The sequence below is a fragment of the Cervus elaphus genome, chromosome 26 (genome assembly GCF_910594005.1).
Source record: "Cervus elaphus chromosome 26, mCerEla1.1, whole genome shotgun sequence".
Lineage (NCBI taxonomy): Eukaryota > Metazoa > Chordata > Mammalia > Artiodactyla > Cervidae > Cervus > Cervus elaphus.
Genome location: NC_057840.1, coordinates 43,189,224 through 43,202,686, shown reverse-complemented (window position 1 = coordinate 43,202,686; position 13,463 = coordinate 43,189,224). Strand labels below are relative to the sequence as shown.

The 13,463-nt window shown below is 45.7% G+C and overlaps 1 protein-coding gene across 7 annotated transcripts in view; it reads left to right on the top strand.

Moving 5' to 3' along the window:
* Positions 1-13,463, top strand: part of PRKN (parkin RBR E3 ubiquitin protein ligase) — a 1,214,524-nt gene extending 1,201,061 nt beyond the window's left edge. For 6 of the 7 annotated variants that reach the window (XM_043888524.1, XM_043888522.1, XM_043888523.1 and 3 more), the window contains one exon: positions 4,473-4,802. In XM_043888524.1, the coding sequence (XP_043744459.1) occupies positions 4,473-4,787 (315 nt within the window). In that variant the 3' untranslated portion in view covers positions 4,788-4,802. Of the gene's footprint in view, positions 1-4,472; positions 4,803-10,821 lie in introns of those variants that run through there. The other variant, XM_043888525.1, reaches the window with a different exon arrangement.

The following is a 13,463-nucleotide window of genomic DNA, read 5'->3' as shown; positions in this document are numbered from 1 at the left end:
ATATATGTATATCTGAGCCCAGCTTTTCTTATAGTCCAACTCTCACATCCATACATGACCACTGGAAAAACCATAGCTTTGACTAGACGGACCTTTGTTGGCAAAGTAATGTCTCTGCTTCTTAATATGCTGTCTAGGTCGGTCATAACTTTTCTTCCAAGGAGTAAGCGTCTTTTAATTTCATGGCTGCAGTCACCACCTGCAGTGATTTTTAAACTACAGTTGATTTATAATATTGTGTTAGTTTCAGGTGTGCGGTGAAATGATTGAGCTATGCATGGATCAACTGTGTGGTCAGTCTCTCAGCATGTCTGACTCTTTGCGACTCCATGGACTACAGCCCTCCAGGCTCCTCTGTCCATGGGATTTCCCAGGCAAGAATACTGGAGTGGGTTGCCATTTCCTCTTCCAGGGGATCTTCCCGACCCAGGGATAAAGCCTGTGTCTCCTGCCTGTCCTGCAGTGGCAGGTGGATTCTTTACCATTGAGCCAAGGGGGAATCCTTCAATATATGTGTGTGTGTGTGTGTGTGTGTATAGATACATATTCTTTTTCAGATTCTTTCTCATTATAGGTTATTATAAGATATTAAATATAGTTCTCTGTGCTATACAGTGAATCTCTGTTGTTTATCTATTTTATATATAGTAGGCGTACCTGTCAATCCCCAACTCCTAATTTATGCCTCCCCTCCCCTCTTTCCCCATTGGTAACCATAAGTTTGTTCTCTGTGTCTGTAAGTCTGTTTCTTTTTTGTAAATAAGTTCATTTGTATTATTAAGCGTATTTATTTTGTACTCTGCCCCTGGTCATTCCAGTATCCACCACCTTTGCGGCTCAGATTCTGCAGTTTTGCATTTCTGCCACTTTCTCTCATGGTAGCTTGTTTTCTCCTGTATTTGGTGACTTTTTAAAAATTGTGATCCCAGGTTTCTTGGAATTTTATTTGTGTGGGTTTTTGTTTGTTTGTTTGTTTTTGAGGTTTGGCTTTTTAAAGAGCATTACTCTACAGAAAATATTTTTGCTTCAGCTAGGTTCTTGGCTATACTGTCAAATTAACTTTTTGGCATGAGCCTTTTTTAAAGCTTAATCAGGTGGTATGAATTCTTTTCACAGATTTCTGTGCATGAGGCTTGTATGTGTGTGTGTAATCAAAGTAATGTGAAGATCCACCTTCCACCTTGCTCTGGCCCAGGTTCCACCTCTGCTTGTAAAGACCAAGCCCTGGGTGTCCTGGGACTAGGAAAACCGGCCCACTGCCAACATCAAATTCCTCCCTCCCTAAGCCATCAGGATTTTCTCTTTCTCATCCTGAGCTTCAGGGATTTTCCTGCCGTTCCCATCAAATCAACCATTTATTTATTTAGCAAAGATGTCTCTTGCTTGCCTATTTATTTCGTCCAGCATCTTTAGGTATATACACCTGGAAGCAATTAGCTTTAGCATGCAGCGCGCCATATTGCTGAAAAGCGGCATTTTCAAATTAGTCTTTGGTCAGTAACATTATAAATTTCTCTGATCTTCATGCCCCTCCTAAGCAGTTTTAAACCATCACTACAGAATTACAAGCTCCTGGACCTTAACAGAAAAAAAAAAAAAGCTAGGGATACAGGGTCAGGGAAGACATGTACTTGAGATCCAAACCTACTTATTAAATCTTGCGACATTCTCATTCATCACAGCTTTATCACTAGGCCATCAGCCAGGAATAGTCTTTACGTTGTCCCAGAGCCAAAGGAAGTCCTCTGTGACCTGCGGTTACTTCTTTGTGTTAAACTGACTCTGCTTTATTCTAAGTATTCACAAATCACGTGACACCCTCTGAGTTATAAAGGACATTTACCTTTGTGAACAGGAGAGCCGATTAAGAGAAAGGAATTGGTTTCACCTCAATGACCACCATCAAGGATATGCCCTTCTTGGCTCACAGGGTCCTATTCCAGACGACAGATCAGTTGGTACCTTCATGGGCTGTATCATTTGTTCATTGACTCAGCTAAAATGTACTGAGCGCCCCCTGGGTGCAGGCCACTGTGCCAGACACTGGGGGGACAAGGAGGACACAACCATGACCTTGGTGTTGGATGAATTCACTTTCTGTTGGAAGTAACAGAAACATAAATACTCGTTACCAGGAAACCATTAAATGCTGCATCTGAGATGTAAAGACGGTCATTTCCCTTCTAAGTGTGTTATTGTGAAGTTGCTCAGTCACATCCGACTCTTTGCAACCCCATGGACTGTATGCAGCCAGCCAGACTCCCCTGTCCATGGGATTCTCCAAGCAAGAGTACTGGAGTGGGTTGCCAACTCCTCCTCCAGGGGATTTTCCTGATCCAGGGAATGAACCTGTAACTCCTGCTTAGCATGCCGATTCTTTACTCCTGAGCCACCAAGGAAGCCCAGTTACTTCCTAATACTTCATTCATTCTTAAAGACTGAAAACTTAAATGTTTCAAAAATCTGTAGACTCTGATGATGACAGGATACCAGCTGGATTGGCATCTGGGGTAAAGGGTCCACCCCCCAGAGTCCGTACCTGACCTTGGTCCCTCCTGGGGCTGCGGTTTCAGGGGACGGTTGCTGTGCTTACTGAGGCAGACATTTCTGACCACAGCGACCCCACACCTCTGGCTCTCACTGTCTTCACTCTCACCGTGTGGAAGACCTGCTAAGAGGCAACGGTACTGGGCTGCGTTTGATCCTCAAAGTGCAAGGCTCTGGGCATCTCTGCTTTGGGTTTCTACCCTCCAGGTTTCCCAAATCTTTGCATTCAGTCAATCCCGGTACTGTTTTATACAAGGTGAGCGTCCTGACACCCAGCCCTTGGCCTTTTTACTACTCAGAAGCTTCCTTGGTTTGATATCTGCCTGTCTTCTCCAGGTTACCGTGAGGATCCACTGAAATGAAGTGCAAATCAAATCAGACCAAATCAAAGTGCAAAACATAATGTGCTATAAATGTATAAAGCTTTATCAATGTTGTTATTAGAGTAATATCGGAGTGTTAGAGCATTTTGTATTATACGGTTTCTTCACTAACTGATATTTAAGTCATTTTAGTAGTGTCTTAACCTAAAAATGGGCTTCCCACCTGTCAGTAAAGGAGATATAAGAGACATGGGTTTAATCCCTGGGTCGGGAAGATCCCCTGGAGGAGAGCATAGCAACCCACTCCAGTATTCTTGCCTGGAGAATCCCATGGACAGAGGAGCCTGGCAGACTGCAGTCCACAGGGCTGCAAAGAGTTGGGTGCCAGTGAAGCAACTTAGCACGCAAGCAACCTAAAAATAGGCCTGGGAATGTTTTAAGAGTCATCACAGATTAATAAAATGACTCGCATGTTTGTATTAATTTTAAAGCGTAGAAGAAAATTTTAAAATTCCGTAGAGGCCAAGATGGAGGGGTTCTGTTTGGATTACCATGTGAAATATATTTCTAGACCGCAGAGCTCTTGTACTGAATCCAAAAATGTCCCAGCTCTTTCGTTGCACGTGTCACTCAACATTGAAGTAAGTGAAGAGATTGTAGTGTCTGAACAGAATATCTGCGGTGGCGCCTTGGAAATCCCTCCTCCTTTCTGTGGTCTGAGTCAGGGATAAGTCATTCCTCTGATGTGAATGACATTAGCAGGTATTTCTGAGAGCCTGTTGTAGAGGCCCAGGTCATTCATAGCAGCGCTTAGAGGGTGTCAGACACTTGTTTTTTTTTGTCTTTAAAGACATTAACCCACTTGATCCTCGGTACAGAGCACTAGACAGTTCGGTTTCCATCTGAGATGGGAACTTTCCGGGAGTTATGCAGGGTTCCCAAACCCGCCTACCTGGGTAGGGATTTGAACCCAGGCAGCTGGCTCCAAGGGCACATCTTGACCTCTGGCTGTTCCTGGCTCCTGCTGCAGTCTCCTCTGTCTCATCAGCTTCACCTCCCTCTTCCTGCCCCGTCTCATCGGCGACCACATTCCTGTCCAGGTGCAGGAATGCAAGATAGTAAGATGTTGAAGAAAGCTGAAAAGCGAAGATTTTGGAGTCACACAGACTCTCCTACTTATCAGCTTCGGGCAGTGGTTAAACTTGTCTAATCCTCAGTGTAAAATTAAACCTGGTACACACACCCGATGAGACATCTCACCAGAAGGGTTTCAGAGCCTGTCTCACCTTGCCCACCTATTCAGCACCCGAGAGATGTTATTTATCATAGGTAGTCAAAACTGTACAAAGGAGGAGCTCAAACCACAGAGCCACACGGTCTTTTCTTGGCTTGTAAGCACGGGCCATGTGCCATGAAAACCGTGTCAGGGCCTGTCCCGGCACGGCCAGGAACCGTCCACCACTTGTCGGGTGAGTTTCCCTCTGAGCTTCTTGCCTGAAGGCACCTCCATGTCTAAGAATTTCCAGGACAGAGTTTCAAGGAACCCGTGTCCAGCCCAGTATGAAGGTCTGACTGTCTCCTTCCTCTGTCTTCTCTCCCCAGGCCTACAGAGTCGATGAGAAGGCGGCAGAGCAGGCCCGGTGGGAGGAAGCCTCCAAAGAGACAATCAAGAAGACCACCAAGCCCTGTCCCCGCTGCCACGTGCCTATAGAAAAAAACGGTGAGTCTGGGCTGGCCGAAGAGCAAGGGCGCTCTGGGCTCCTCTCGGAGGGCGGCAGAGAAGTCAGGATCTACAAGGGCTTGCTAGCTGGGGAGCCCATCGCTGGGGCTTTGGGGCCATCTGGCCAGGGTTTGAATCTCAGCACCCACGTCAAGCTTCTTAACCTCCTAAACCGCAAGTCCTGGTCTGTAAAATAGAAAAGCTAACAACAGAAGTTGAACCACAACTATAGGATCAGGTGGCAGGATGGATGGCGAATGCTTCCCCAGTGCCTGAAATAGAGAGAGCGCTCAAGAAACATGAACTGCCCTTATCTTATTTATTATTAACACTATGGAACTCTCCTGGAGAAGGAAATGGCAACCCACTCGAGTATCCTGGCCTGGAGAATCCCGTGGACAGGGGAGCCTGGCGGAATACAGCCCATGGGGTCACAAAGAATGGGACGTGATTCGGTGACTGACGCAGACAGGAAACCTCCCAGTCTGCCGTTTCCCCAGAGTGCTCTGATACTGAGATACTCATCGGCGTGGGGCTGAGAGCTAGCCTGCTGTGAGGGAAACCCCGCCCGCAGCCCAGGCGTGGGCCCGGCAGCCTCTCTTTCCTCATCTAAGGCCCGTATGGAAAGTCTTCTGTGGTGTTAGAGAAGACTCTTGAGAGTCCCTTGGATGGCAAGGAGATCCAACCAGTCCATCCTAAAGGAAATCAGTCCTGAGTGTTCATTGGAAGGACTGATGATGAAGCTGAAGCTCTAATACTTTGGCCACCTGATGTGAAGAGCTGACTCATTGGAAAAGACCCTGATGCTGGGAAAGATTGAAGGCGGGAGGTGAAGGGCATGACAGAGGATGAGATGGTTAGATGGCATCACCGGCTCGATGGACATGAATGTGGGCACACTCCGGGAGATGGTGAGGGACAGGGAAGCCTGGCGTGCTGCGGTCCATGGGGTGGCAGAGAGTCGGACACGATGAGCGGCTGAACAGCCCCCGAAGACAAGTGTGGGAGCACCACAGGTTAAGTCCCTAGAATATATCCACTGAGTCATCATTATTCCTTCATGATCTGGAACGTTCCTGGGCCTGCAGCGGCCTGGCCCTGACCTGTAAAGAAAAGACAGCAATAGAATGAGAGGAAAGAGCCTTGCTGGTCCTCAGGGACTGAGCAGGGTTAAGAAAGCAGCCCAGGCCTTTTCACCAGAGAGCAGGCACAGTGCTGAGAAGCACGGGCCGGTGTTCTGTCTCGTGGGTCCTTAAAGGATGCAGATTCAACAGCAAGGGACCCGCTCTGCTATTTCCAAAGGCCAGGAACCCTGGCTGTCTATCCCCTGGGGCGCAGAAGGGCACCTGATGAATAAATACCCTGTTGAATGTAAAACGAGCTAGGAAAGGAGAGAGACACATACCTAGATACTTTTCTAAAATACGGTAGAGAAAATGAGCTGGAGAAAGACCCTGGGGTTAAGACCCTGGGCTTGCTAGTGGAGATGATGCCTGAGCCCAGAATGAGAATCAATGTCACGAGGCAAGCAAGCCTCCAGGCAGCCAGCAGGTGCAAAGGCGGCAAGTGTGAACGGTCCACACAGCATGTGCAAGAAGCCCAGCTTGTTCCTGGATGAGGACGAGGAGCCTCGGCTGAAGCGGGTGGGTGCAGTGTAGGGCCCTGAGTGACCCGAGAGGCTTGGACTTGATTCTCTAAGGCAGGGCGCCGCTGCAGGGCCGGAAACCCACCTGCTCAGATCAGCCTCGAGTCAGACCACACCTGCACCCCCAGAAGATGGAATCGAAGGCGTCACGTGCTTCCTGACCGTAGCAGTGTTTCCTAATCTGGCTCTTTCTATGGAATATTGTGATGGATGGACTATAATCATGGAAAGCACTGATGTTTCACCTATAGGCTTTTTTTTAAAATGTTCTACAACTGCTTTTAACTTTCACAGAATGTGTGTTCACTTCACCATCTCCAGCACAGCGTATCCAGGATCCTCACCGTACACACAAATTTGTCTTTTGGAATTCTGATCACTGGCGCAAGGCCCAGGGCCATGTGTTACAGAGTATTCTCAGAATCAATAGAGTGAAAACCTGGGGCATGTGCATGTGTTCTTTAGGGCCGCAGGGACAGGCAAGCTTTCAAAGAATAAGGTAGAGCTAAATATATTTAAAAAACGAAAAGTGCATAGGACATATTGTTGAGCAAAAAATGCCTCATTTGCAATTTTGTGTAGAGTGTGAGCCTGAAGAATGAAGGGAGAGGTTTATCTTTTCTCAAAATTCTGTTTGAATCAAGTGGAGATAAATGACTCATGTTTAGAAAGAGTCAGGCAGGGGCAGAAAGTCTAAGAGACTGAGATTAAGCAGAACTGGATTTAATTTCAAGGAAACCTGATTCTCCCACTGGCTTAGAGGTCACACCTATAGATTTTTAACCTATGAACTGAAAAGCTGAACCTTTCAGCTAATTCATGATAGTCTACACTGTTCTAAAGGCTATCACTACAGCCTAAACCTAGGCTCTATTAGAAAAGCTAGTTTCTTTTGGAAAACTGTAAAGTTCTATAGAATATAAAGAATCTTTCATTCAATTTTTTAAAATTAAAGGAAAAAGAGAAAACATTTTATATAACAGTGCAAAGGGGGAGACAATCTGTAATATTCTAAGTACTCACCCTAATCAGTGGGATAAATGATCACATGTTTCTAACACTGAAAGTTATATATAACTAGTTTTCTGTTTTTTTTTTAAGAAAAGCTAGTTTCATGATAGTTTTCCACCTAAATGTTTCATATTTAACTGAATTCCAGAAGAGTAGTTCTTCCTTCAGCAAAGCTGTCATGATCATGAGAATTCTCACCATTTTATACGCAGGCTAAACCTTTGCACTTGCTCCTATAACACCCTTCCAGAAGTTTTCTTCACTTCTACCAGTTCCATCTCAAACCAGTGAGATCCTGGTTCCCTTCCCTGCTCAATAAGGGTCTGTTGCCGGTTAACTCTGCCTTCAGCTTGTTCCAGAACGTCAGTTCTCTCATTAAATCTGATGGCAGAGTGGCCAGCTCAGGCCGTGGTGTTGGCTCTGCACAGCCTGGGCTTTCCACGGTTTGAGCATCGTCAGGAGACAGGGTTCTCTAAGAAGAAAGCCAGATTTTCTCCATCCAAATATCCACAAATCAGTGTGACATCAGGGACTTCCCCGGTGGCTCAGATGGTAAAGTGTCTGCCTACAATTCGGGAGACCTGGGTTCAATCCCTGGGTTGGGAAGATATCCTGGAGAAGGAAATGGCAACCCATTCTAATGCTCTTGCCTGGAGAATCCCATGGACAGAGAAACCTGGTAGGCTACAGTCCATGGGGTCACAAGGAGTCGGACACGACTGAGCAACATTTACTTATAAGCTGGTGAGATTTTTAGAGTTGAAGGCCCTGACGTTTCTCCATTTTATGGGGTCTAGAATATTCCTTCTGTATTACATACCAGGAAGAAAAGAGAGTTAACAAAATGATTGTCTTCTCTCCTGCTGTTTACTTTTTTCTTATTCTGCTGTGCCATTGTGAGTCCAGATTCTATAACAAAATCTCACTTGTTAATGCTAGTGTTCAAGATACATCAAGATTTCAGTGTAATAGGAAAAATTCTCAAGCTTTCCTTCAGCCTCCCTTTAATATTCAGCTAATTTGAACGCATTGCTTAAGCATTCTTTATGATATTCCTGAAAATTTTAAGTTTTATACAGTATTATACTATTATATTATTGAAATCCTAAGTGCACAGTCAGTAAATATGTGTTGAAAATACTCAATCCTGTAATTGTGTAATCCTAATTGGGAAATATTAAAAGTATCACAATGAGTTTTTCCCTTTATTTTCCACATATGTAAATGCTTAAATGCCCGTTAAAGCAACCCAAAAAGAAGTAGAAAAGTATGGGATTTTAAATACCCTTCAGTTAGCCTGAAACAAATGCCTGTAGTTACATATTCATAAATATTTTATATTAGTGCAAGTTCTCATGCCAAGCTTTTAATATAAAAACGAGACAGCCCTGAAGCAATTATTTGGAAAATTTGGCAAGGAAAAAAAATGGCTTAACAAGATAATTGGTAAAATTGAATAATGGAGCGCACTCAATGCTAAGTGAGATTCAAGCAAAGAAACCACCTCTGCCTGGATTGTCTGGGAGATTCACTCACAAACAGTTCTCTAAATACAATTTTATACAAATAATGTTCCCTTCACGTCACAGCAGACTTGCCGTCTCATCCCAGACGAAAATGAAGAATGCAGTTAACAAACTGGGGAGGTGGGGAATCCCAAAATAAGTCCCCAAATAAGGGACTTTTCATTTCGTCCTGGAAAGGCCCTGTTTCCTGAATGAAAGAACGTGGCCATCACTCAGATCTTGGCCAAACCTCTGGCTTCACACTGTTTGTTTCTTTTCGGCTGTGTTGGGTCTTCCTTGTTGGAGTCGGGCGTTTCTCTAGTTGCAATGTGCGGGCTTCTCGCTGCGGTGGCTTCTCCTGCTGCAGAGCCCCGGCCCTAGGACACGTGGGCTTCACGCGTCGCAGCTCGTGGACCACAGAGCACAGGCTCAACCAACGGCGGTCACACGGGCTGAGTCCTCCGTGGCATGTGGGGTCTTCCTGGGTCAGGAATCGAAACCGTGTCTCCAGCCCTGGCAGGCGGATTCCTTCCCAGGGAGCCACCGGGGAAGCCCCGGCTATACACTTAGAAGTACTCAACCCTGAGAAAGTTCTGCAGCCAGCCAATACCCTTCATCTCACAAGGCGCTTTTGAGGAGTAAATGGCGTAACAGATGGAGAGCTCCTGCCGCTATTTATTACTTTCTCACTGCCCTCACCCTGGGGGCCTCCCTAACTCTTGCTCCTCAGAAGAAAAGCTATGACAAACCTAGACAGCATATTAAAAAGCAGAGACATCACTTTCCTGATAAAGGTTCATATAGTCAAAGCTATGGTTTTTCCAATAGTCATGTATGGATATGAGAGCTGTACTATAAGGAAGGCTGAGGACCAAAGAATTGATGCTTTTGAACTGTGGTGTTGGAGAAGACTCTTGAGAGTCCTTTGGACTGCAAGGGGATCCAACCCGTCCATCCTAATGGAAATCAGTCCTGAATATTCATTGGAAGGACTGATGCTGAAGCTGAAGCCCCAATACTTTGGCCACTGATGGGAAGAGCCAACTCATTGGAAAAGACGCTGATGCTGGGAAAGATTGAGGGCAGGAGGAGAAGGGGACGACAGAGGATGAGATGGTTGGGTGGCATCACTGACTCAGTGGGCACAAGATTGAGCATACTCTGGGAGATGGTGACGGACAGGGAGGCCTGGCGTGCTGTAGTCCATGGGGGTCACAAAGAATCACACACGACTTACCAACTGAACAACAACAATCCTCATCTTAATACAATTTTGAATAGCACAAAGGTTCGTATTCACTATTAAATGCTCTTAAAACAGCTATCCCAACTCCTGTATTATGAATTTTTTCAAGCCAAGTAACACTGAAGAAATGATAAAAATTACTCATGGTTTATATTAACATTATTATTTATTAAATTGCTAAATACATTATTGTATACTTAAAATATTAAATTTACTATATATTTAAGTAAGGAATCGACCCCTGGCTGTGAAACACAAAGTGTTTGCTTTTAAAACCCATCTCAAGAAAAGTCAGTAAACTCAGATTTATAAATAAAGTTTGTCTTCAATGAACGTGGCATGCTTCGATCTCAAACCATTTCTTTTCTTAAAAAAACATTCATTTATCTTTATTTTGGCTGTACTGGGTCTCAGCTGCAACATACAGGAATTTTAGTCCTGGCATGTGGGAGCTGGTTCCCTGACCAAGGATGGAACCCAGGCTCCCTCCATTGGGAAGCATGGAGTCTTAGCCACTGGATAACCAGGGAAGTCCTCATTTAAAAAAAAATAAATGTATTGGCGTATGATTGATTTACGATGTTGGGTTAGTTTCAGGGACAAATTGAACCCGTCTTCTTTAGATTCTTTCCCATATAGGTTATTCACTCCGTTCTTCATGAAGGTCACAACTTTAGCACTTGTTGTCTCTGATCTGTTTTCTTCCATTCAGACTCTGCCCTTCCGTTGCTTGCGGTAATTCCACGGGCAAGTCACTTGTGGGCCCGCGGGCGGGTGTGGGAGTGTCGCCCGGGGGCTCACCCGTGTCCCCTCTCTGCCCGCAGGAGGATGCATGCATATGAAGTGCCCGCAGCCCCAGTGCCAGCTCCAGTGGTGCTGGAACTGCGGCTGCGAGTGGAACCGCGCCTGCATGGGGGACCACTGGTTCGACGTGTAGCTGCGACAGCGGCCGCGCAGGCGCACTCAGCCGCCATCCTGCTGGGAGCTACGCGGCGCCCTGCTGTCTTCTGCTTTTCCTCTCTCTAAACACACACACACACACATGCACGCATGCACATGCACGCACGCACACACACACACGCACGCATATTTCCAGTTCTTTCCAAAACCACCAAAGCAAAGTTATCGGAGAAGCTCCCAGGATCCCCGTCTCCGGGCCCCTGAGAAACAGTCGAGCTAGTGATGAGTCCAGCCAGAAGTATTCTCAAGCCCCGAAAGTATACTCACAGTCAGAGCGCAGATGACGGTGCGGTTCCCCGTCTGTGTGCGGTGTCATTCATGTGTGAATTCAAGTCAGGCTGGATAAATACACAGAGACGGATTTCTCAGACTCAATTAACCTGCTTTTTACCTTCAGCAGATATTGGGAAGAAGCCTTTGGTGGGGTGAGGAATGATTTCGAGGGACTATTACCTGTGGTTCTCTGTAAGACTGCAGTGGATTCTGAGAACTTCCTGCACAGCTTAAATATCAACGGACTTATTTAAATCTTCAGGGAGCATCTATTCCCAAAGAGCCACGTAGTCAAAACTGCGTGTTTATCCTCAAGAATTCTATATTTATATCTTGCATTAATGAAACATCAACTCTGCATGAATCAGCCTGTCAACTAAGTGAGAAATTATGAAAATTAATCTGAACATTGAATGTTCAAAATGTATCTATTTGAACATTCATTCCATTTAACTCTCTGCAACTTTAGAAGTTGTTTTTCTGAAAACATTACAAAATCTAGAATTTGATTTTAAGCACTCATTTTGAGCATGGAAAATAAGCTTATACGGCTGGTTTCACTGTACATGTGATGAATAAGGTGCCTCTGAAGGAGACACTGTTAGAAATGAGTTCAGTAATGATTCTCAGTGTTAACAAACACGCGGTTTATTAAAGCAGAGTCTCTAAAGAAGGAACCTTTCCAGCTCGTCAGAATGAAACCAGGCGAATCAGAAGGGTCATGCTCTTTCTGTCTGCCTGGACCACGTTAATTACACTTTTTTATATCAGAGTATATTTTCTTCTGGATCTCTTTCAGATCTGATTCAAATTGCAGTTGTCAAAGCAACACGACGCAAAGGGAAACTGCAACAATAACAACAGAAATGCCTAGAAAGGATAAAGGGGTCACTGCAGATGAATTGTGATGTGGAATCAAAATACAATATAAGTGTAATTAACCAGGTTCAGGGCAACCCACACAGGGGCTCTGCCCACCCAGTGGGTTACTCAGAGTTCTTTTCTCTAGGATTGTAAATGCACAGGGGAATATTTCCTCACATTAGGATAGCTTGAATTGGATTGCTGATCAAGTTTTCATCCTTGTATTATGAGTCATTCGCCGTGCATCAAAGAGACGTGTTTACGCTGAATGCCACAAGCCTCCACGGCACAGTGTATGGGTGGAACAGTCTAACCGCTGTCTTTTGTTCTCTTCGTCCGCCTTCTCGGAAAGGTGGTGATGGTCCCTGAGGGTGTGATCACTCTCCTGCAAGCACAGGGCTTCTTTCGGATGGATTTTGAGACCGGTAGCCACCCTCGTCTTTGTAGACATAGCACCGGAAATCCTTGCTGGAGGGAGAGAGGGGGGACCTCAGCAAGCTCCCGCAGATGTCCTGCGCCCCTGTCCCTAAGCGTCCATCCAGGGACTGTCCCACCTCCTTCCCTCCCTCCGAGGTCCCGAACCTGGGACGTGATGGGTGGGAGACAGCTGCATCAGTGGGGAAGGCGTCAAGTGGCTTCACTCTGTTGAAAATCCAGCCTCCCCATTATGGCCCCGAGGCTGCCAGCTCCTGTCGGGGCGCCTATGGGTGGTACAGAGATGATGCAGAGCTGGTGCCCCACGTGAGAAGGAGGCAGGGCACCGGATTTGAGCCTCCCTTGCGGTTGGCTGGCATCAGGGCTCAGCTTAGAACCCGCCAGGGGCCCACCTGCACATTGTCAGCGGTCTCAGCGGTCCCAGCGGCTCCTTACTCCTGACCCCGCAGGACAATCAGATGGCCCCCTCCGATGTGGGGAGCTCCCAGTGTTTCACACCCTCCACGGCTCTGAGGTTTAATGATGCTGCTGTTATTGCTTCCTCCCCAATTTGCATGGTTTGTTGGGGGTGCTGAGTTGAGCAAGGTTCGCTCCCACTTGTTCCGGCAGTAGAAGCCCTAGTTTCTCTGCTCTTTTCCTGGTGGTAGCCTTCTTTTATTCTTTTTTTTCCTTCAAAACAGCATAAATTGATTCTTAAAACAAGTTAAAGAACAAACAGCCACTGTAAATGAGGCTGAATCACAAACCACTATAAATGAACATGTCTGAGCACTGAACGGTGTCACAAAAAATGTGAATCTAGCAAAAAAAAAAAAAAAAAAAGAACTGAAGTCTTTACGGAAGAGTCTTTATTTTTCTCTAAGTTGTGTAAAGAAATGCTCAGCAACAGTTGTCTAGGGTCATACTCAAATTGTCAATAAAAGAACCAAAAGAG